Raw genomic sequence first — 23,906 nt, 5'->3', positions numbered from 1 at the left:
CTTAGCTTTTTCATGCATGTGTTTTTAATTCTTCTTAATGAAAATCCTAATTTTGTCATGTTGTTTGATGAGGACATTAATATTATGTGAAATACACTCTCTTTACGATACAAATAAAAATAGGAGGGTTGATCATCAAAGAAAATAAATTTGGTAAAGGTAATAATCTCTTTGCGATCAACAAAAGGAAATGCAATATTGTGTACGTTACGTATTTCTTTTTCTTTTTTTCTTGTAAAGCATAAGCAATATATATATATATATATATATATATATATATATATATATATATATATNGTAATGGATGTTTTAGATTGAAGGAGAATGGAAATATTCGTGAGTAGTGTCCATTCTTTTTCCCTTCCTTTATTTCAGTGTGAGTTATCTGCAAATCTTGGGCATCTTTTGGCTTTTGTTAAAAGCAAATGTCTGATAATCTCAATAATTGTAGAATTAGGCATCAATTATTATTATTATTCAATGACATATATAGTTGCAAATTGGGACATATTCATCATGTAATTCTATGTATCAGCCACCATTTGTTAGCGACCTTTATACTTTCTTCGTTTTTTTGGGGAAGAAAAAGAGGCTTTTGTTTAATTTAAGAATATTGGAACAAGACGTTTTTACTCTTTTTGTGATACAAAAAAGAATCATTTTGTAACTACTACTACTACTACTTTGCTTTGGCTTTAAACATAACTTAAAAGGAAATGGTGGGGAATGGGAACCAATAATATCATAACAACTTCTACTCACTGGAGTATTATGAAGAGTGAAAGTATCATGTCTTGTGAAAAGCAAATATGATTACTCTATATATAATAATATATGTATATATAATTAACTCATTATTAGCCACTTCATAATCTTTTTGTTGTCACTCTCAACCTATCAACATTACTCTTTATCAAAGAAGATGGATCCCAAATTTATATTTAATCATAATTTATTTGATTTAAGATCTATTATTTATATTAATTTAACAAATTATTTAATGCATAATGTTATTGAGTTCAGATGAATCTACAATTTTAATACTAACCGTCCATGTTTGTTAATTATTGAACTATGACTTCCCAGTCTACCAATCTACATGTTTGTATTACCTAAATGGATTTTGAAACTCTCTTTAACAATCAACATAATTCAGCACAAAATAATATTGAAATCACAGTGACTATTAATATTAATATCAAGAGTGAAATGACATCCAATATAAAGTGATATTGAGTTTATTATGTTTGAACGAATCTAATGTATGTACGTAAATAAATTTTTTTAAAGAATTGTATAAATATAGCGTGTGAGATAGGTAGATAAAAGATTAGATTATTACATACAAAATTTTAAATATTTGTCAAATGAGAGTTCTAGATGGTAATATAGAAAATAAAATGATAGGCAAAGAGCAGGATCTGACGTGGAAGGCCGTAGGGCCCATTTGGGATTGGGCCCCAAAGAGTAGAGTCCATACATATAACAAAGAAAATAGGAAGAAGATGATTGGCAACACGCACTGTATTTTGCTTTTTCCTCCCACTGTATTATGTATCTATTGATTTGATGAAAATTTAGGCTTGGTGGAGACATGGAATATTAGTTTCATCTAATTTGGGTAAACATCCCAACTAAAGATATATCCTTTACTTTTATGGCCACTATCACTAGAAAAATAAATATGTCTCTTTTTCAACTTTAAGTATGACGATAAGAGCGCAACTAAATACTTATTTGGAGGATAGTGATAATATTATCATAAATCAAGTAAGCTTAAGTTGGACAAATACGTAAAATCAAATAGTTCCCAAATTAAAGTTGACTACACATGTAACATTTTGCTAAACAAAGAATTAATATGAAAACTTCTGGAAAGCTAGTCATTCCGCATAAATTTAAGACATCAAAATACTCAATTGACTAAAATAAATTGTATCTCGCTAGTCCACAAATTTATTTAAATTTCAATTTTGTTTATTGAAAACAAATAAACATTTCGTTAATAGTAAACTTTGTACAAGGAGGTTAAAGATAAATGAGTTAAAATTGAGTAATTTCATTTACACTAGAGGGATGAATCAATATAGAAATATAATCTACTAGAAGGGAAGGGCAAGAGGATAAGTTGGATCTTCGAAGAGCCTTTTTTTTATAGGCCACAAAGGTAAATTGTCGCCTCAATGTGAAATAACGGTATATTTTGGAATTGAAAAGACTATGTTATAATATGTGCATATGCTCTAATACTCTGATTGAAGTAGGTGCATGTGCAACTCAAGATTGATTGTTGAACTCCTAAGGATTATTATGGACGTTTCTAGGTGTAAGAAAATATTCTCTCTGATGAAGCCCCTACAAAATGTATGATTGTGTGATAAACAAGCGTCGAGGCACCTCATGACCTACCGAGGGTGATTTCTCCCAATTTCCCATGATTATAGGAAGTATCTTCATTGATTTCTGTCACGCCCCAAACTCGAGGGGCGCAACTGGCTCCTAATGTCAAAACTCAAGCCCGAGCCGACCCTGCTGAACAATTTTCTACTAGCGCATGGTAGCCACATGCAATCAAGAAAACAAACAAGTATATCTCGGCTTAAAACTAAGACCTCAGCCAACAAAGCCCCTGTCAACTGATCTACAAAAAAAACAGCTACTCCGAGGAGATCATATTAATAAATAGCCAACTAGCACAGAAGTCCTGATTGGGCCGTCGAGGCCACCATGATATCTATACCAAAACTAAAAGCAGGTATATATCAATACAATACATCAAACAGCTCACAAGCTTCAGCAAACCAACAACATAGGCCAGTATGGCCATAACATAGCTATACACCCCACACACTAGTCTGCAAGTCTCTAAGAGTAGTAAAGATTAGCGGGACAGGGCTCCAGCCTACCCATAAAGATATATACAACAAAAGGTAACAAACCTCCCAACTCTGGCAACTCCGGAGGAAAGGGGCTAGCCAACCGGATAAAATTCAATCCTACTGCTGAGGAGGTTTACTCGGTCGTCTGTCAGGACCTGCATGCATGAATGCAACGCCCACAAGGCAATGGGGCATCAGAACAAAATAATGTACAGAGTATGAAAGACAATAGACTATGATGAGGTATCCTGATATACTAGAATAATCTGATAAATAAATCAAGGATAAGATATGTGTACTGACTTGCTCCTAAATCTAAACTTATCAAAAATAATAAAACAACAACCTAACCAAGCCCCCATAAGTTCGGCAGGTACAAACAGCACACAAGACCACCTACTCAGGCCCCCATAAGCCCGAAAGGTGCCAATCAGCCTATATACCCCTATCGGTAGTCCCCTAGCCCTCTTAGGCATTAATATAACCCCGTAGGTAGCACATAGTTCTCTTAGGCATCAACATAGCTTATAGACAACTCCTAGCCCTCTTAGGCAATAACATGGCCCTGTAGGAAACACATAGCCTTCTTAGGCGTCAATATAGCCCTGTAAGCAACTTATAGCCCTTCTGGGCATCAATATAGCCCCGTAGGTAACTCATAGCCCTTTTAGGCATCTATATAGCCCTATAGGCAGAACATAGCCCTTTTAGGCATAGATAACATTCCTGCAGCTAACCACAATAGCCCCAAGGGCAACAATAACAATTCAATCACTCACTTTTAGTTAGAAGCAACCTATACAAATAGCCTCTAAGTTGTGTCCAACATAGGGATGCTACTAACTGAATAAGAATCCTGACAAGGAAGGATTATATCAACTCGAGCAGCCAACAATCAACAATCACGATTACAAGTATATAAAGGACAACAACTCAAATACATTGCTTCTAAGCTTTAAGGAAACATGTTGTAAGTAGGGGATAGCCTTACCATACATTTTTCGATGAATTCACGTGTCCTAATAACTTTAATCACAACCCCCTTGATATTACAACAAGGCAAGATCATAATCAACACAAAAGAATAGAAGATACAACGAAAATCTGATAAAAGATATGTATTTCTGTTGCAAATTGCTATTTACGACTTATAAAAGGTAAAGTCGATGAAAGAAGGGTCTTACCTTGATTATAATACACCTCAAAACTTTAAAATATTCCCATACCCCTGATGTCCACACACCAAAGTACGATATGCTAGGAAATTGATAAAACAAATTATACTGTGTTGACAAGCTCAAGGCGTAGAACAACTTTTGTCAAGGACTTAAGTCACGAAAATCAGTAACTTGGCTTATCCTAGAAGTGGGTTTTGTAGGTTTTGTAGGTTTTGTAGGTTTTGTGAGTTTTCTGGTTCTTCACTAAGGAAAATGAAGGAAAAATGAAAGAAAAGTCGAAGAAGATGATATATATAAAGTTTCACCGACCTAGGGGACCCACCTCACCTGCCTGCTTGCGTAGTCTTGTGAAAACACGAATATCTCTCCATTCTGAAGTCGTATGAACAAATGGGTTGATGCGTTGGAAACTAGACTCGTAGACCTTCAATTTCATCGGTCGCGGGGACCATAACTCTTAATATTGGGAGAAAACGTCCGAGACATTTGACCCAAATTTTAGACAAATCTTTAAAAAGGAATTTACGGTAACTTTTGCCACTTACCTAACTTCAAAACTTGAGATACAACACTTGAACACTTAAAATATCACATAACACATCATTCTTAATTTATTACCCACCCTCCTAGTTTTTCCACGAAGATACAAGTCAATTTATACGTTTTGAAAATTCGGGGTGTTACAATTTCACCACGTGTTGGTTAGTTGTGATGATTCGACTAGTTCCTTTTACTAGCTTGATCCCATTTTCCACCATAGAAATTTCAAATATTTTTATTTTACTTTAATCCAATTATTGTCCAAACGCATAGAGTTGAGAAATGTTTTAACTATATTATTAGAGAAAACTATATTAATTAATACAAAGACACAAGAAATTAAAAACATACACTAATAAAGAGAGTAGAAAATAGAGATTGATGATTGTGCAAGCTCAAAAGTCACGTGGAGCTGGTCTGAATCAGCTCAATGCCCCGAACCTGCTGATCTGCCACTCCAAAGTTAAGGCTCGTGATATCCAGGTAGGCTCGTACAACCGTTTGGCCTTACGAACCTGTTCCCGATAAACAAATAAAACACAACATTAAGTATAACCAAAAAACAATAACTCTGTACCTCCTGTCTTGTAAAGAGAAGAAAGTGACCGTAGAACTATCTGCTACTCACTCAATCAATTCATCCATCTTCTTCTTCTTCTCTCCTAAACCATTAATTTGTTTCAGCCATAACCAAAAAAGCTTTTGCTTTCTTGTGAAGCTACTTTTTTTTTGCCTTTGCTTTTGGTTTCCATTAAAGACCCCATTTGATGACCTGTTGCTTCTCACGGAAAAGAAAACCCAAAAAAGTTCCATTTTTTTTACCTTATATAAGCCTTTTCTATCATTCTTCTCTTCAGCTATACGGTAATTATGATACCATTCTTTGTATTCTTTTTTCTTCTTCTGCAGAATAGTTTCGCCATTTTAGACCCAATTGATTTCTTAGCTTTACAAGCGATTCGAAAAGGCTTGGATGATTTGCCCGGTTCCAACTATTTTGCTTCCTGGGATTTCACTTCTGAGCCGTGTAACTTCGCCGGAGTTTACTGCGATGGAGATAAAGTGATCGCCTTGAATCTCGGTGATCCCAGAGCTGGATCACCGGGTTTGACCGGAAACTTGGATCCTTCTATTGGGAAACTCTCTGCTCTTGCTGAGTTCACGGTGGTTCCGGGTCGGATAACCGGTGCATTGCCGGAAAGTTTTTCTCAGTTGAAGAACCTGAGATTTCTAGGAGTTAGCCGGAACTTTCTCTCCGGTGATATTCCGGCGTCATTAGGCCTGCTCCGGGAGCTACAAACTCTTGATCTTAGTTTCAATCAGCTGACTGGGAGTATCCCTTGGGCAATTGGAGCTCTTCCGGCATTGTCCAACATTATACTCTGTCACAACCATTTGTCCGGTTCGATCCCACCATTCGTATCCCAAAGATTGACCCGTTTAGACCTTAAACACAACTCACTTTCAGGTACCCTTTTGCCTAATTCACTTCCTTCATCGCTTCAATACTTGTCATTGTCATGGAACCAGTTAACCGGTCCAGTAGATTATCAGTTGAGTCGGCTGAACCAGTTGAATTACCTCGATCTTAGCTTGAACCGGTTCACCGGCTGCATTCCGGGAATCTTATTTACTTTCCCACTCACAAATCTTCAGCTACAAAGGAATCTATTTTCGGGTCCGGTTTTACCCATTTCAGAGGTGACAATTCCGACGGTGGACATTAGCTTTAACAGGTTTTTCGGTGAGATATCTCCATTGTTGTGTAATGTGGAAAATTTGTATCTGAACAACAACCGGTTCACGGGTAAGGTGCCGGCGGTGTTGGTGGACCGATTATTATCTGCCGGAATACAAGTTTTATATTTACAGCATAATTTTCTGACGGGGATAGAGATAAATCCGAGGGTGGAAATTCCGGTGAGCAGTTCATTGTGTTTGCAGTATAATTGCATGATTCCGCCGGTTGAGACGGCTTGTCCGTTGAAAGCCGGGAAGCAGAAGAGTAGGCCTACAAATCAGTGTGTGGAGTGGAAGGGGCAAAAGAGTGAAAAAACAAACAATAATAATATTACTACTATTATGGCTTAATTTTTCTAGATTCTTTCATTTCATTTTCCTTCCTGATTTATGGGCTAAGTAATAGTAGTAAAAAAGAGTAAATGTGCATAATAAAGGAGAGAAAAATAGAGTAAAAGGGATGGGTGGCCATCCTAACTCTCATTGTATTAAGCCAAAACAATTTTGGCATTTCTTTTTGTAATTAGGTACTATTCAATTACTTCGGATTTACGGATGTCAAGTTGAAAGAAATTATTATGCCTTTCTGTCCTTTTTAGTTTTGTTGATGACATACATTCTCACCCATGACCCATACAATGCTGCTAGCGCTGTCAATACTGATTGTCTTTTGTGTACTCTCATTGCTTTGAAGAATTGTCTTTTATATGATTCAAGTTACAAACAACAAAACAAGCTAAGATGGGATAGATATTATGTAGATTTTCTCTGATTTTGCATGAATTTGAAGCTTGGTGCCTGAGGTACTGTTATCTAACGTTGAAGATGTCACCTTTTTCCTGTTTAGAGCAGCAACAAGGATGGATGCTTTTTCTGGACTTATGTTTGTTTGGGATGATGCTCTCTCTGTCAACTGACACACAGACAAAGTAAAGTATACGTTACAAGTCTACATACTAAAAACATTATTTATTTATTTCCCCTTCTTCCCGTTTGGGTGAAGTTAGAGTTTGACGGATTAGTATAACTTACAAATACATTTAAAAGGCATCATTAATACATTACACCCTCATGATAGGAATTAATCAGAGTCACGCAAAGCCATAAATGCACCAACTTGAGCTGTAAATTCCATTAACTATCTATCTTTTCAACAATTATATATGTCACTCAATTTCAATTGGAAAAATAATAATAATAATGATCCGATCTTAATTATTACTCTATCTGATACAAGATTATTAGCTGGATGCTTTCTTCTTTTATCGATATCCAAATTAAAACTAAGTGGATTGGTTTTTTCTTCAAAGAACAAGTTTGGGACATGAGTGTGTTCAGATTTTATGAATGGGCTTTGGTAGTAGTAATACTTACATTAATATAAGATAAAACCACAGAATATGACCAGGGGCGGCTCAACGTAATAGGAGGCCTAAAGCAAAATCTTAATAGAGGCCTAAAATCTAAATAAACTTCACATGCATTTATTTAAAATTTATTTCTCTTACATTTTTAAATGCAAAGTATTACCTAATATTTTTTATATATATAAATGATTTATTCGATTTCTTTTTCAATTATTAGTTTTAAATAAGATTTTATTAATTCAACGTTGAAAAATATTATTTTACTCGGGCAATCATTATATGAATTGTTAACATAGTTCTACAAGTAATAAGTTGACAAATTTCAAATAAATATAAGAGTTAGAACCATAGCTATGATGAAGTTGATAATTTGGTTACCCCACATTTTACTATGGTTGTTGTAATGCTTGAAAATCTAAGAAGAAATGGAAAAATAATTTACAATTCAATTTATTCAACACTTTTTTACTATTAATTGATAGTTTTGACAGAATATTACTCTAACTTATCAACAATTTAAAGAAGAGAGTGTAAAAGGAGTTAAAAAGAAAATAATTTGAGTATTAGTAGAGAGAGTGTAAGAAAATAAAACAATATTTTCTTGAATTCTTCTATTTGAATGGGGTTGAAGAGAATAAAATAATAATTTTAAATATATACTTTTTATCATAAATAATTAATGTTTTTCTTTAAAAAATTAACACATAATTTATTCTTGGTAAAAATTTGAGGCCCCCTAAAATTGGGGGCCTAAGGCCAATGCCTTATTTTTGTATACATAGAGCCGGCCCTGAATATGACAAACATGAATATACATTTAGAAGGCGTTTGGCCATGCGATATCATATCATGATATGGTGTCGTGAGATGAAATCAACGTTTGGACATGCGATTTTACGCTGATTTCATCTCATGATTCCATATCATGAGAGGTGATATCATATTCTCCAAAAACCATGATATGGAATCACCATGTGATTTCATATCATGATTTGAGATATTTTAATACAATAATTGGTTTTTTCTTCAAAGAACAAGTTTGGGACATGAGTGTGTTCAGATTTTATGAATGGGCTTTGGTAGTAGTAATACTTACATTAATATAAGGAAAAACTACAGAATGACAAACATCAATATACATTTAAAATAAATAGATATAGTTTATTTTTATTATGTTATACGAATATAACTATACAATAAATAGCAAAGTTAATTATATACCAATAATCAATTTTTCTTATATATATATTTAATATAAATAAATATTAAATAGGAAAGTTATTATTACACACATAATTAATTATGTCTTCATCAATACTCTCTTTCATCAATATCCCTATATCACAGATTTTTTGTTTTTTCCCCCAAATTTCTTCCAATTCAAGATCATTTTGTATGATTCTAGGAGCGATTTTTGTGATTTGAATTCATTAGGTTTTTTCTAATTGATTTTTTCCTCCTTTTTATGAAAATTTAACTTGTATACATTTATTTTCATCTATTTTTATAGGGTTTTGATTGAAGAATTTGCTTTTCATGAAAATTATTTTGCTTTTATACTTTTCTTTCCATGGCGAAATTGCATATCTCCTTGCGTTAAGTGTCACCTCTACTGCTGGAGCCATCTTCTTTTTCCGGCGCACCGATGAGAGACCCCCTGGTGGCTCTATGAGATGGAGCGTGGGGGATACCTGCAGTTCAGTGGAGCCGTTAGGTTACCGTTGTTAGCAGAGAGTGTAGAGAGAGAATTTTGTTGTTTGTCAAATTTGTATATAGTATAATACTTACATACATAGATAATTGTATTGTAATATTAACACAAATTGAAATAGTGATTTGTGAATACAAGTATATTTGGATTCATAAGTAATATATCCAATTTGAAAGGTTGATTAGGCAATACAAGTATAGTTGGATACATTAATACTATATTTTTATAAATAAATAAATACCTAAGTTAACACCAAGCTTCAAGTATTATAGGAAAATTTTGACCAAAAAGAGATTGACGTTTTATTGGCTTTTTCAATTTTTTATACAGTCAAACACTTACACACTTTGATACCTACACATTCTATTGTTTTTCCATTTTTCTTATTTAACAAAATGTATTCATATGTATACTGTATTGGTGTATTCATTTTTGGTTTAACAATAGTGTATCCATGCATTTTTCAAATTGTTGTGTTCATATGCTAAAATTGTATTACTTTACCTTGTTTGATGTATTAATACATTAAATTTTTATAAATACTTGTATACTTGATATATTAATACTTTAAGTTTTATAAATAGAAACACCAATTTGAATTCAAAGTATTCATATGCTAATTGTACAAGTAATATATTTTTCCTTATTTAGTTATTGTAATTACAACTGTATTAGTATATAAATAGAAAAATAAAAAGCATATACAAAAATACAGCGATAAAAAGACATAAATACTCTTTTATATTTAAAATTTTATGAATACCTTTATAATTAATATTTTGTGAATATATTGTATTTATGAATATAAATACAACTTACTATTGTATTGTGTGAATGAATCGGGATATGCATTCAATATGTAAATAGTAATTGTTATTTTAATAATGGAAATTTGAGTGATTTAGGGACATAATAAAAGGTTGGCAGTTATGGTAACATAACATACCTTATTTAGTACATTGTAAGATCATTGTATAAATAATAATAATAAAAAAAAATTAATACAAACATGCGGCTAGAAATTGACATAAAGTGTAGTCATTTTTAGTAAATAACATATTTATAGCTATTGAACTTCAATAACACTATAAATATAGTTATTTCTGTAAGTTGCTCTTAAATTAGCTAACTAGTCAAACTTCCTAACATAATTATTAAAAACATCTACACTTTAAAATAATTATTAAAAATGTCAAAATATCAATATTTTAACAAATAAAATGTATCCTAATATAATTCATTTACCTTCCTTTTATTTCTCAAATTGGCCCACTTTTTGACTCTTTTATAAGTAAAAGAAAGAATAAAAAATTTCATTACCCACTTTCCACTCTCTAAATTTCTTACCCAAATTCTATCCTTTCTCTTTCACTCTCAAAATTTCTTTCATTATTTCATATCCTCAAATAACTTAAACCTCAACTTCAATTTCTCCAAAAATAATATTCTATCATCGAGGTTATATATGTAGAGATATTTATCACAAATGTATACCAGAGATATTCTTTCAATCTTTTTAACTTGAACAATAAATACAGTTGAATACTTTTCATGTTAAAGACATAAGAAAATCCAAACTTGTGAAATGATATATTCGGACAAGCAAAATAATCCCATTTTGTCAAAATTAATACTAAACAAAAACACCTTTTCATGACAATGACTTCTCAGTTTCTTTAAACATCCAGGCTCCAGCTGTTAATTATATCCCTCACAAGTCACAAGTCACAAGTCACAACAATATTGAACCATGTCTCACACCCTACATTTTCTTTTTCCAACAAGAATAATTATAATTAGCATGCTCATCTATTCATTATTTTCCATTTTATACTGCTATCTTGTTTTCTACCTTCATTTTTTATTTTCATTTGAACTTCAGCAACATATCTTATTACATGACAATGCCATGTTTAAACTCCGTTCTATGCTAGCTCTAAACATTTTTTCAAACTAGCTAGATACTAATAAATTTTAAATCGCAACACATATTTTATTAGATCAATCCTTAGGTTTCAAAATATTTTTTTCATACAAAATGATATAGAGCATTAGTGATTCCAAAATTTTTACTAACGAAAATCAAAATGCATAAAAGTAAAAATAATAATTTATTTCTCATCTTTAATTTAAAATCATAAGATTTTAAACTTTTTTTTTTATACTTTTTTAAACTCGATATCAAGACGAAATAAGACAAACAAATTGAGTATTAATGTGAGATCAGTGGCGAAGTCAGGATCTCCATAAAGGGGGTTGGAAGTATAAAGTAGTAAATTTTTTATGTATATGGAATACATGAGATCAAAATTAGATGTAACTTGTTTAAGATACATTGTATCAAGGTGGATTCACATGTATTTGGATACAAAGAAAATCTCGCTCACCTCGTTCACCACTCTCCCATGTACCTAGTATCCCATAAACATGCGAACCACTCCGGATATATACAAATACATGTATCTAATATGTATTTAGTGTGATTCACATGTATTTAAGATACATACGAATCTTGTTCGTCTCTCTCCCTAATTTTCACATTGGGTTTTCGTGTTTAAGGAATTTGAAATTAGTAAACTAGTCAAAAACAATAACATAATTAGTAAAAATATCCATACTTTATAAATATTAGTAAAAATGTCAAAAATGTCATTATTTTTAAAAACTTTATGTATCCTAATTTTCTTCCTACTTTTTCTCCCATTGACACATTTTCAATCAATTATCTCTCCTATTTTTTTTTTAAAAAAAACTCTTCTCTCTCATATTTATCTTTTCAGATTCTTAATTCTCTCTCTTATTTAAAAAAAATATTCCCTCTCTCATCTTTATCTTTTCAAATTATCCTCCAACATTCAAGTTGCCCATATATCTCTTCCGTAAATTTTGGTTGTTTTTTTTCATAAATTAAATCAACAACAATCACTTTGATTAAGGTATTAATCTTTATCCTATTTTTAGATTTTTTTTCTGATTTTATTTTTGTTTAAATCTTTAAAGATTGTTGTTTGTAGTTGAAATTTCGGTTAGGGTTCACTCTCCAATGGCTGAATCCAAGAGGCTTACTAGATCCTTGGGTAGATCTTTGCAGGCAAAAGCATTTTCCTGAGTAAATTAGATTTGTAAGAAAAAATATTTAACTTGGCAAGCATATAAATATATAAATTATGCCATAATGTAACTTATAAACTACATCACATAAAAACAAATTTATACAATAATATAACTTATAAATCAAACCTGACATATACAATAATTATTATGATTTAATGAATACACCAAATATGGAGTAATGAATACAAAATAATGAAACAAAAGTGCATGAATACAATGAATACATTTAATATGTATCTTTACTTTAACTTAAAAAAAAAATTAAATGGCATTACTATTTGTTAAAAAACAAATACTCCCCATATTTTCTTTGTATTCAAACTAAAAAAAAATTAAATACCCAAGTCATTAACAAATACAAAATTATAAATGTTAATAGATTTTTGTATCCAAGTTTAAAATGTATGTATTTACACTAGTCCTTGCATCAAGTAAAAAATAAATATTGAAACATTAAAAATAAATTCGAACAAAACTGTATTATGCATATTTCAATGAAGTCTGCCAACATATATGTATACAAAACAAATTTTGAACCATTAAAAACAAACAGCCAATCAAAAAATCTTCAAACAATCCATTAACATTTTTCGTAATCAACAACCACAAAAAATTAAACAAATCCACCAAAACTATTTTTTCTTACGTTGTTCATAGTACATACAATTTACAATGAAAACAGATAAAGTTTACAATTATTTACAAATTTTCATATCAAAATTTTATAATCACTTAGAAAAAGATTAAGGATGAAACAATTAACTAATACATAATCCAATTTGTATTCAACCAATTTGATTGAACTCCCAGTAAAAAAATCCTTCCTTCTCCACAGTTGTTTGTCAATGATTTTGTTGTACTGTTTCGTTAAAATAATTCTCAACAAACAGAAAAAAGAAAAGATTTCAATCAAAATATATTGAAAATCGATAATGATAGAACTCATCAGCTATGGAGAAGACCAATTAATATTTAGTTTTGAAATTTTGTAAGTGCGGAGACTTTAAGTAATTGTTCCTTTTTAAAAAACTTCTCCTTTTTGTTATCTAACAATTGTATTATTTCAATTAAAATAAATAATAAAAACTTAAATAAGATACATAATAAATTAAATTTTGACATTTTTACTAAATATTGAAAATGTTGACATTGGATCCTATTAAATTTCTCTTATGTACAATTAATTAATTTTCTATAAACACATAGTATATTTTTAAGAAAATAACAATAGAGTATATCTTTGTTGTGTACAACTATAACCAAACCAGACTATTCAAATGTAACAGATTTGTAATTTCTCTGCATGTCGGTCCGACTTATTTTTCTGTGTTTAGAAACATAGTCCAGTCCTACTTGGAAAAATACTTACCCGCACAACTATTTTTCATCAAGCAAAAAAAAACAAAGATTGTGCCTTTTATATCACTTAATAGCTATGTATACTGTTTGATGTTAATAATGAATTTTTACCAGCATATTTGATTTTTTAATGGCATTTTTAGACGTATCATTTGCCTTTGACACATATTAGTATTTTTTTTGTTCGTATTAATCTACTTGTACTGCCATACATAAAAAATACGGTTACATCGTTTATTCAAATTCTAAAGTAGTGATATTTTGGCGGCAATGAAATGAAAAGAGAAGCGGCAAAACTAAAATAGCGCAAATTTCACGATCCCAGTGAAAGTGAATATCCAATAGAATAACAACACGTTGGCGATCCGCGTGAAGCCGAAATGGACTCACCCATTTCTATATAAACCAATTTTATTTTTCAATATAAACACTAATTCGAATTCAAATTCAAATTCAAATTCATAGAAAAAATGAGTTCTACAGTTGAAGTAAAGTCCGCTGGTGGTCGAGGAAAGGCCAAAGGTTCAAAAAAATCAGTGTCCAGATCTCAAAAGGCAGGTCTCCAATTCCCTGTTGGCCGTATTGCTAGGTATCTGAAGAAGGGTCGTTATGCTCAGCGTCTTGGCTCTGGTTCACCTATCTATCTCTCTGCAGTTCTTGAATATCTTGCAGCTGAGGTTAGTTTTTGTTAATTAGTACCCTTCTCGTCTCGTGCATGGCTGATGTTTCGAAATTTCCAGGTTCTAGAGCTTGCTGGGAATGCAGCTAGAGATAATAAGAAGAACAGGATTATTCCAAGGCATATACAATTGGCTGTCAGGAATGATGAGGAACTTAGCAAGCTGTTGGGGTCGGTGACAATTGCTAATGGTGGAGTTCTGCCTAATATTCACTCAAATTTGTTGCCCAAGAAGAATGGCAAGGGGAAAGTGGAATCTGCATCTCAATCTCAAGAGTTTTAAATTAGCAGAGTCAGGAGGATTTGGTTGGATGTGGTGTTGTTTTTTGATATATGTGAATGACATGTTTGCTTCATTTATATTGATTTGCTATTCGATCTTACATCAACAATGAATTATGACTTGATCTAAAAGACTATTGAAGACGTGGCTGAGCATTTTCAATATTATAATTTATAAAATTGACATTTCAAATCTAAGTTGTTACTAAATCGGAAACATTGAATGCATTTCCACCATATCCCCCTTGCATTTGGTAGTGGTGTATTTTGCCCTGGTATCCATTTTTCTTTCTTCTGTGAGTGTCTATTGGAATTTGGAACAAATACTTCTTATTGCGTATTTTAGGTGAATGGACATTGTTAACCGCAAAGTAGGAAAAGGATTGTCTTTTAGACCGTCTCGTGTTTTTGTTGCCATAGATTAGAGATTATTTGAGGTAAATCATGTTATCCTATATTACTATTAACCACGCAAATGCACACCATATTTTGTGATTTGTATATAAGCAAGTGATTCATATGTATCTATCTGACACATTAGTTCATAGTAAAGTTAGCAATGAGTTCAACAAAGGCTCCAAATGGACATCCAGAACTCACAAGGCATGCCTCCAATTCCCCGTTTGGGCCCAACGTGTTGGTGCTGGTCCCCTGGTTTATCTCGCTGCTGTAGTAGAATATTGGTAATTCCTGGAGTGATTTAAAAGGTATAATCAAATGGAGGAGTAGTAGTGTTTATATAGGTTTTGCAAGAGACATACAACTTGCGGTGAGAAATGTCACCATTGCAGATGGAGGTGTTTTACCCTACATTCACCAGACTTTGTTACCAAACCCAGAGATGACATGGCTTTTTAGTTTTCTTTTTCAAACTTAATTTACCATTACATATTCTAGTGCAAAGCTTGTTATTGAATGATCAAATTACATCATCTGTTTTTTCCATTCACCAGTTTGCATTTTTGCACAAACAAATAGATGTTTAAGAAGAACAATCATTTGTGCATTTATCATTCTTGACCCTAATTTTCTTAGAAGGGTTTCCAATGATACTGCCAGTCGCGACTTGTCAATTAATTATTTTTCCCCAATGTACAATAGAAATGTCTTTTAACCGATTCTACATACAACAAATTCTGGTATTAACATCATAGAGTACTACTGTGAGCGAGCTTCAAAAGACTGCAACTTTTAATTAGAATTATAAATGGTTTCTTCAGTCGAAAATTTATGATAAGACGATAGAATAAAATAATATCCCACCAAATCAAAACTAAAACATCTTTATGAGAGTCATACCGGTAAACAAACATAACATATGAAGAATTTAACTTCAATCAATTATATTAAAGCAAGTATAATTTAACAAAAGTATCCAAACAACACATTGGTGGTAAATATAACATTAGGAGGATTTCTGCACTGCAACTCATGTAATGTCATCACTGGATCCTTTGTTGATGCAGTACCTGATGACTGTTGGTCTCATTAAACGGCGATGTTGCTCAAGAGGCACTAGCCATGGATTCTATAAGGAGCTTGTAACCTTCTGGGACAGCTGACTGTGTAAGCACGCATTCTGCCAATGCAGGAACATCTGCATTAATGTCCAGAAACTTGGCCAGCAACAGTAGCAGATGGAAATCTGAGATTCGCTTCACAAAAGAAAGACTCTTTGTTCGATTGAAATGATCCTTCAATGCATTCATGCTCACTGGAATAATCCTGTTTTCAATGGGAAATGATGAAGAAAGTGGACCCTGCACATGAGATGAGACCAAATAAGAACAAGTGCTCCAAATAAATATCACCAGTATGAAAGCAAACGACACAAGACAAAGGGAGAAAGGGGTCGAAGGAACCTCTTAAGCATCCATCCAACAATTTATAATGATAGCACGCACATATGTGCCAAAAAAATATCAAAAAGGAAAGGAAAATAAAAATGATAAAATAACAGGTATCTTCATGAAACTGTCAAGGACATTCAGCAAGGATTGATCTATTCCAAAACCACTAGGCAGGAACCTATTCCTAAGCCTTTTTGCATCTCTTCCAGCTCCAGTTTTACATTAATATATATATATATATCAAAACTGAAAACTTCCACCAAGTCCTAGACTTTGAAAACTGGTAAAGCTGCCCTATTCCAAATCTCGTCGACATTGGATGTCACATACTAGAATTCTCTTTCAAAATTATTTTGGCTTCAAGACAGAAAAGAGAAACAAAAGGACAGCACTACTGCTTCATCCTAACTCAAATTAGGTTGCATATTGTTTCTCTCACTAACTAAATCTTATCATAGTTCATCCATCAATTATATCAGGTGATAAAGCGAAGTGACTATTTTTCTCACTATATCCTAAAAGAAACTGAGGATCACTCAGGCACTCAAATTCCACTGAAGTCAACGATTGATGCAACATTAACAAACACAAACTCCACTGAAGTCAACGATTGATGCAACTTTAACAAACACAAACTCCACTGAAGTCAACGATTGATGCAACATTAACAAGAGGTCATTTGAACAAACAGAGGAAGAAATTTGGAATATTTTGAATTACAGTTTGGAATACATCAAATTATGCAAGTTTCATGTTGAGCACATACTACCACACCTCAAAGCAAGTGTACTACTCCCTCTGTCCCAATTAATGTGGTACCACTTTCCTTTTTAGTCCATCCCAAAAAGAATGTAATATTTCTATAATAATAGAGATAATTTAGACTACAAATTTCAAATGTCTTCCTTTTTTCTTAAAATTCATGTCAAGTTAAACGGTGCAACATAAATTGAGACAGGGTGTATAAGCATATTGTAATCTCTGTCCAAAGTCTTATGGCAAGACACTTGAAGTAATTTTACGAAGAACCTCTCACTTGAAAATATATCCCGACCGGTTAGAACCACAGTCAATAGCAACAACAGCTAGCACACTGCTGTACTCCATCACCCACGCTATGGGTGACATCAATACCTCAACCAACTTATTTATCACATGATTGACATCAAACGAGAGGGGATATAATTAGTGAATGAAAACTGAATGAAGAAGAATGTAGAATAACTCCTCAATGGAAAGATTTGATGCTATTGTTCCGTGGTAATTTTCCAGGTCAATCATGCTCAAGCCTAAACATTGAACAGTCCAATGACCTTAGGGTAAGTTCCCTAATTTCACACTTGAACCTATCCCTAGAAATATTCTTTTGACATTACAAAAATAAGCATAGATAAATGAGTTCATGTCTGCAGAACCATGCTTCATGTGAAGCAAAGAAAGTGGAAAAAAGAAAACAAAGCAGAGTTCTCCCACTGGGGTAACTAATACAGCTAACAGTATGATGACAAGCTGAAAGCAAATAAGAGAAAAATATATGATGAAACATGCTAAATCACCTACTGAGGGGGAAGGCAAACTACATTACCCAAAAATCTTCAAAAGGTTTGCAACTTTAGGAAGTGAACCACCAAAAAAGGTTACGAATCAAAAAGGATGTGTTAGATAATCTAAAAGATGAGGAAAGTGATTAGGTCAATTGAGCTTCAGGATCCTTCTGATCTGCCTACTTCTTATGATGTTCTCAAACTACACAAGAAACCATAGAGTATTAGGTTCTATCATCACCGCCTAACAGGTTCTAATTGTAGGATGAAGCATATGGCAACAAATGTCTACTTGGGGGCTTTGACCAACAGCCTATTTGCTAGAACTACCTAAAACATACAGCTACTGAAATTAAGCATGTGTTTTAATGCCGTAGTAAGGTTTCTCTATTCTCAGCAGTTCCAACCAGAGACCATTAAAAAGGCATCTTTTAATCAATACTTAGATGTTTTACCGCCAATTCTTACCAATAGTGTAGTATTTCTTCTGTTCAGTTCTTTTTGTCACTGCCTTCATTTTTCTCCTCATAGTATGATTATAAAGTTACTCACTTCATGCAATTTAAGGAAAGCACACAATTGTAATTCATAATTAAATTCAAGCAACTAATGGACACAATATGCAGCACACAAAAAAGATTCAAAGAAAAAGATATGCAATAAATCCAACACACCTGGTGATCAGCAATCTTGACAACAACCAAGAAGAAGTCGTTATCAACTTCTCTTGTGTCCTTGACTCCTACCACCACATCTTTCTTCATCTTAGAAAGCTTTGGATCAATCTCATCCTTAGCATCTGTCTCAAACCACCCTTCCTTGAACAATCTAACACACATATCACTCATCTGAAAAGCCTCAAAATGTACATCGGCAGCGCCATCCTCATTCACCTCAAGCTTCACTATAGCGGTCACCCACTCCTTCAAATCACCCTCTGAATGTAACTCAGCTGCCTGTAAGACTTCTGCAGTTGACATTGTGTAATCCTTCTTATCCTGACTAATTGTCTGAGTAAATATAAACCCTACTTTCCTCATCCCTAATCCAATAGCTATAGCATCCACCAATTTCTCCTCATCAGGATCGCGTAAAAGTAACAAATTTTCCTCGGTCCCTTGCTGGGGCGGCTCATAAATAAAATCGACTTCCACTTTGCCCTCAGGCGATACTGTACCATACATAAAACCACCCCTTTTGACAGCAAAGGCGAGTGTTTCATTGACATAATGTTGAAAGGCATTGGCGGCATCACGATCGAAGGAAACCAGCTCGCAGTGAGGGTTCTCTTGTCTTGTAACTCGCATTTGTTTGGCAATTAGGTCGTCCATGGTCATCTTTCTACCGAATGAACCGGCGGGCTGGACGGCCGGACCGGCAATGGTGCGTTCACCCTCGTAAGCGAGATAGAGCATGGAACCGTGAGTAAGGTTCAAAGAGGAGATGGGTGTATGAGGGTTGGCCATATCAGTGAAGCGAGACCAATCATCTGGGGTTTTAGCGAGCAAAAGGTTCTGATTTGCAGATAGGGTTTGAGATTGAACTGGAACTCGAAGTTGGGATTCGATTTGGGACTTGAGTTGGGAAATTGTGGCATGTGGGTTGTCAATTGTGACTCGCTCTAACCCATCTCTGCTTCTGATTCTGATCATCATCTTGGCTGGCGACTGACTTAGATAGAAGAAGAAGAAAAAAAACTTGTTGTTTATCTTTGTACAGCAAGCAAGAGAGATTACTATAATATGGTGATTTTAATAAATATGTAGTGCATCAGCAAGAGGTGAGAATCTGTATGGAAGTTGGACGGACGAAGAAGAAAGGAAGTAGGAACTTACTTAGCTTTGGCTTGTAGAATCGTCCATTAATACATATACTACTCCATAAACAAAGCATAAATTCGTCTCCTATTCTGTTTCGGATTTCTATTTCTATTCGACCCGTCCTCATTAGACTTGGGCTCGGACAAGTTTTGGGCTGGACTTTGTAAATTACTCCTAATTTGATTTGGTTGGAAACATACAAAGAAAAACTACCTAACTAGACATACTTTACTGCCATATATACTTAAGACGCCTTAACTTTGCACTCGTCCTATTACCCTCACTAAACAATTTTGAACATATATTATTATATCATTTTTCGATCAGCCCTAGATTTTATGAAACAAGTGTGTTCACACACCAATCATTACATGACAACACCTTAACTTTGCACTCGTCCTATTACCCCCACTAAACAATTTTGAACATATATTATTATATCATTTTTCGATCAACCCTAGATTTTTATGAAGCAAGTGTGTTCACACACCAATCATTACATGACACGTGTTAATTTAATTAAAAATAAAATTATATTAGTTATTTTAGGTTACTCACTCTCTTTGAGAGTGCATACTCTCTCTCTCTCTATGTCATGTGGATAAAAAATGATGTAATAATATCAGTTCAAGATTGTTTAGTGGGGGTAATAGGACACCTGCCTAGTTAAAGTGTCTTTTTTAAAAATTCGGGACAAGTTCATGTGTCACTTTATGTCTTTTCTTTTAAAAAAATTACACGAAATACCATTTTTAATATTTATACAATATATTTTAAGAGATTTAATTAGATACACAAATCTCTTAAATATGATATTGGATAATTATCTTAAAATTTAACCTCCTTAATTAATGGTACATTTGCAATTCAAATTATTTTCTCATTACCCTAATGTCCACCTCCACCCCATGTACTTCACATCCACCCTATCTCTCTCTTCCTTAACTAAATCCTGATAATCAACATCATACAAACTCATATTCATTATCATCATGGTTCTTACATCTTTTCTACGAATTAGTCATTCACTAGCTTCTTTCAGATGACCAATATTATCCGGAAGAAGTTCAAGGTTTCTTCTACACAACTGTCGTATCAATGAGGTAAATTATTATTATTTTCCATTATTCTCATGTATCTTGGTTTACATTCAGTTCATGTACATGAGATAGAGTTTATATTGGTGTAAAATTTGATTTTTTAAACTTTTGCAAATTAAATTTTTGTCATTGCAACGTCTTCATCCGCCAACATCCAAGCCGAAAATTTAAGATACAAAGGAAGAAATTGATGAAGAAGATGAAGTGTACAATTACAGAATTATTATGATTTATGATTACATTATTTTAGGAACACTTGTCAGAGTTGATACGCAAGGATCTTGTAAATCTATTTGGTTTGTTTATTATTCATCAATTAATGAAATAAGTTACACTTCTTTAATTCAAAGTAATAAATCGTGTATCTCGACTTTTAAAACCGATGGATACATGTATCTCAAGGCCGAAATATTCAAAAATTTAAGATACAAAAGAAGAGATAATAAAGAAGATGAAGTTTACAATTACATAATTACTATGATTTATGATTTCATTATTTTAGGAAAGCTTGTTAAAGTTGATAAGCACGGATCCTGTAAATCAGTTTTGATTGTTAAGTATTCATTCATTAATCCTTTAATTAAGGAAATAAGTTATACCTCTTTAATTTAAAGTCATAAATCATGTATCTCGACTTTTAAAATTGATGGATACATGTATCTCGCGAGTAATGATACATGTATCTCAATTACTCTTCTAATTAAGGAAATCACGATTTAAGTGAAAATTTTATAAATGACATATACAAGAATAATATTTTCAAGTTATGACAGTATAATAAAACTTTCAAGTTGTAACAATAAAAAATTTCAGGTTGTAACATTTTATTAAAAAGATAAAGATTTTTAAAAAAATAGTAAAAAACATTTTTTTTAAATCATAAAAAGAAAAAAGCGGATATGTCATTAATTTGAATACATTAAGGATAATTAATAATGCCATAAATTTAAGGGATTCAAAACAAAATAAGAATATTTGTTTTCCTTTTTACTCAATCAGTTAAAATTAATTTTTTTTTAAAAAGAATATTTGTTTTCCTTGTTTAGCTCAAAGCAGTTAAAATTCGTTCAAACATATTTCTTTTCTTCTGTTGGAAGATTTCTCTCTCTTCTCAATATTTTATGTGTAAACTGTCACTCTCATCTAATTCATATTCATTTTTATTCAATAATCTTTATTTTCTTGTAATGGACGGCTTCCTATTAGTATTAATAAAGTATGGTGGTAGATGAGATCCTTCAGGTTAATGTTCTTTGCAATTATTTATTTGTATTGTAATACAAATCAAACGTTAAAAAAATTTATGAACAGTGATTCTGGAAAAAAAATCAGATTTTGTTTGTGTATAATAGTTTTAATTATGGCGTTTTTGGTATGAATATTCACTTTTGAAATTACATAAAATTTGTTTGAAATTGGTATAGATTTTGGTTTGAACATTCATTTTTTTGTATGTTTCTGGTTAAAAAATTACATAAAATTTATTTGAATTAGGTATATAGGTTATACCATGTTGGTACGATTTTAGAATTATATTTGAATGAATTTCGTATACTATTTGTTTAATAAATGACAATTAATAGTTAGAAGTGGTATTATTTTGGTATTCTAGTGGCATGATTCTGCTGTGAAAAAGTGATGACTTATGACATAAAATAGGTATAATTTTGGCATGAAATAGGTATGAAAAGTGTTCATAATAATTGTATGAAATTTGTATACTGATTTCAGATTTTTTGTTGTGTACAATAATTTGAATTATGGTTTCATCTTTTTTTAAATGTATAATGTTGTATTTTGATATGAACATTGAATTTGTTCATTATTTGTATAGCCCATTTTTTATTATTTGGTATATTTTTGGTTTAAAAAATAGATACTTTTTTCTTTGGAATTTGTATACTAATACTACCAGACATGTATGACAATCGATAATGTTTTTTGGTACGATTTCTGATTTGATTGAATTTTTTTTGGCATTATATTGTAATGAATTTTGAGAATAATAATGTAATAAATTTGGTATACTGTTTATTAAAGAAATGACAATTAATATTTCTAAGTTGGAATTATTTTGGTATTCTAGTGGCATGATCTTGGTATGAAAATTGATAACTTTTGACATGAAATAGGTAAGAAATGTGTGAATAAGAATTGTATGAAATTTGTATACTGATATAACATATGTGTTTTTACTTTTATATTATATAATAACATATGAAAGTGTTTAAAAATAACATATGTATTTTTACTTTTGTATGAATTTGTATGCATAAAAATTGTATGAAAAATTTGTATACTGATATAACATATGTATAAAAGTTATTTGTACTTTTGTATGATTTGATACTGACACAATAATTTATGATGAAAGAGGAAAATATGCAATTCAAAAAGTGTCATAACATAAACTATTGTCGCCTAATTCAAAAAGAACTGTAGGGAGACCATAACTTGAACACGGCAAATGGTTTGCTGATGTGAAATTCAAGAGGTCTAAGATTACGTGCAGTACATGTTGTCGGGAAGAACACAACATGAAGACATGTTAAAATTACCCGTCTGAAAAAAGACATAATTTATTTTTATTTTTTTTTGGTTGTTTTATTATGGCAAACTCATGTTTTGATTTATTTTGTCTTTTAAGTTAATGAATTATAATTTCAGAATATTTATTATGTGTGCTAGTTAATCATTTGTGTATTCATTGTTTTTCAAATGTATACTCAAAAAATAGGTAATG

General features: G+C 32.1%; 3 protein-coding genes across 3 annotated transcripts; 2 read left to right on the top strand and 1 right to left on the bottom strand.

The window, feature by feature from the left end:
- Positions 1 to 5,275: 5,275 nt before the first annotated feature.
- Positions 5,276 to 6,722, top strand: LOC125875146 (LRR receptor-like serine/threonine-protein kinase SIK1). Its single transcript, XM_049556238.1, has one exon. The coding sequence runs from the start codon at positions 5,468 to 5,470 to the stop codon at positions 6,686 to 6,688; it is 1,221 nt and encodes a 406-aa protein (XP_049412195.1). The 5' UTR covers positions 5,276 to 5,467; the 3' UTR covers positions 6,689 to 6,722.
- A 7,618-nt stretch (positions 6,723 to 14,340) lies between these two features.
- LOC125873222 (histone H2AX-like) lies at positions 14,341 to 14,883 on the top strand. Its single transcript, XM_049554121.1, has 2 exons — positions 14,341 to 14,565; positions 14,629 to 14,883. Exons 1-2 carry the CDS (start codon positions 14,359 to 14,361, stop codon positions 14,848 to 14,850), a joined length of 429 nt encoding a protein of 142 aa, XP_049410078.1. The 5' UTR covers positions 14,341 to 14,358; the 3' UTR covers positions 14,851 to 14,883.
- Positions 14,884 to 16,132: 1,249 nt separating this feature from the next.
- Positions 16,133 to 20,077, bottom strand: LOC125873165 (NPL4-like protein 1). Its single transcript, XM_049554052.1, has 2 exons — positions 18,918 to 20,077; positions 16,133 to 16,609 (listed from the first exon to the last, which is right to left on the bottom strand). Exons 1-2 carry the CDS (start codon positions 19,896 to 19,898, stop codon positions 16,355 to 16,357), a joined length of 1,236 nt encoding a protein of 411 aa, XP_049410009.1. The 5' UTR covers positions 19,899 to 20,077; the 3' UTR covers positions 16,133 to 16,354.
- Between the last annotated feature and the right edge of the window lie 3,829 nt (positions 20,078 to 23,906).

The sequence above is a fragment of the Solanum stenotomum genome, chromosome 8 (genome assembly GCF_019186545.1).
Source record: "Solanum stenotomum isolate F172 chromosome 8, ASM1918654v1, whole genome shotgun sequence".
Lineage (NCBI taxonomy): Eukaryota > Viridiplantae > Streptophyta > Magnoliopsida > Solanales > Solanaceae > Solanum > Solanum stenotomum.
The sequence above is the reverse complement of the archived record's forward strand: the minus strand, read 5'-3'. Positions and strand labels throughout refer to the sequence as shown.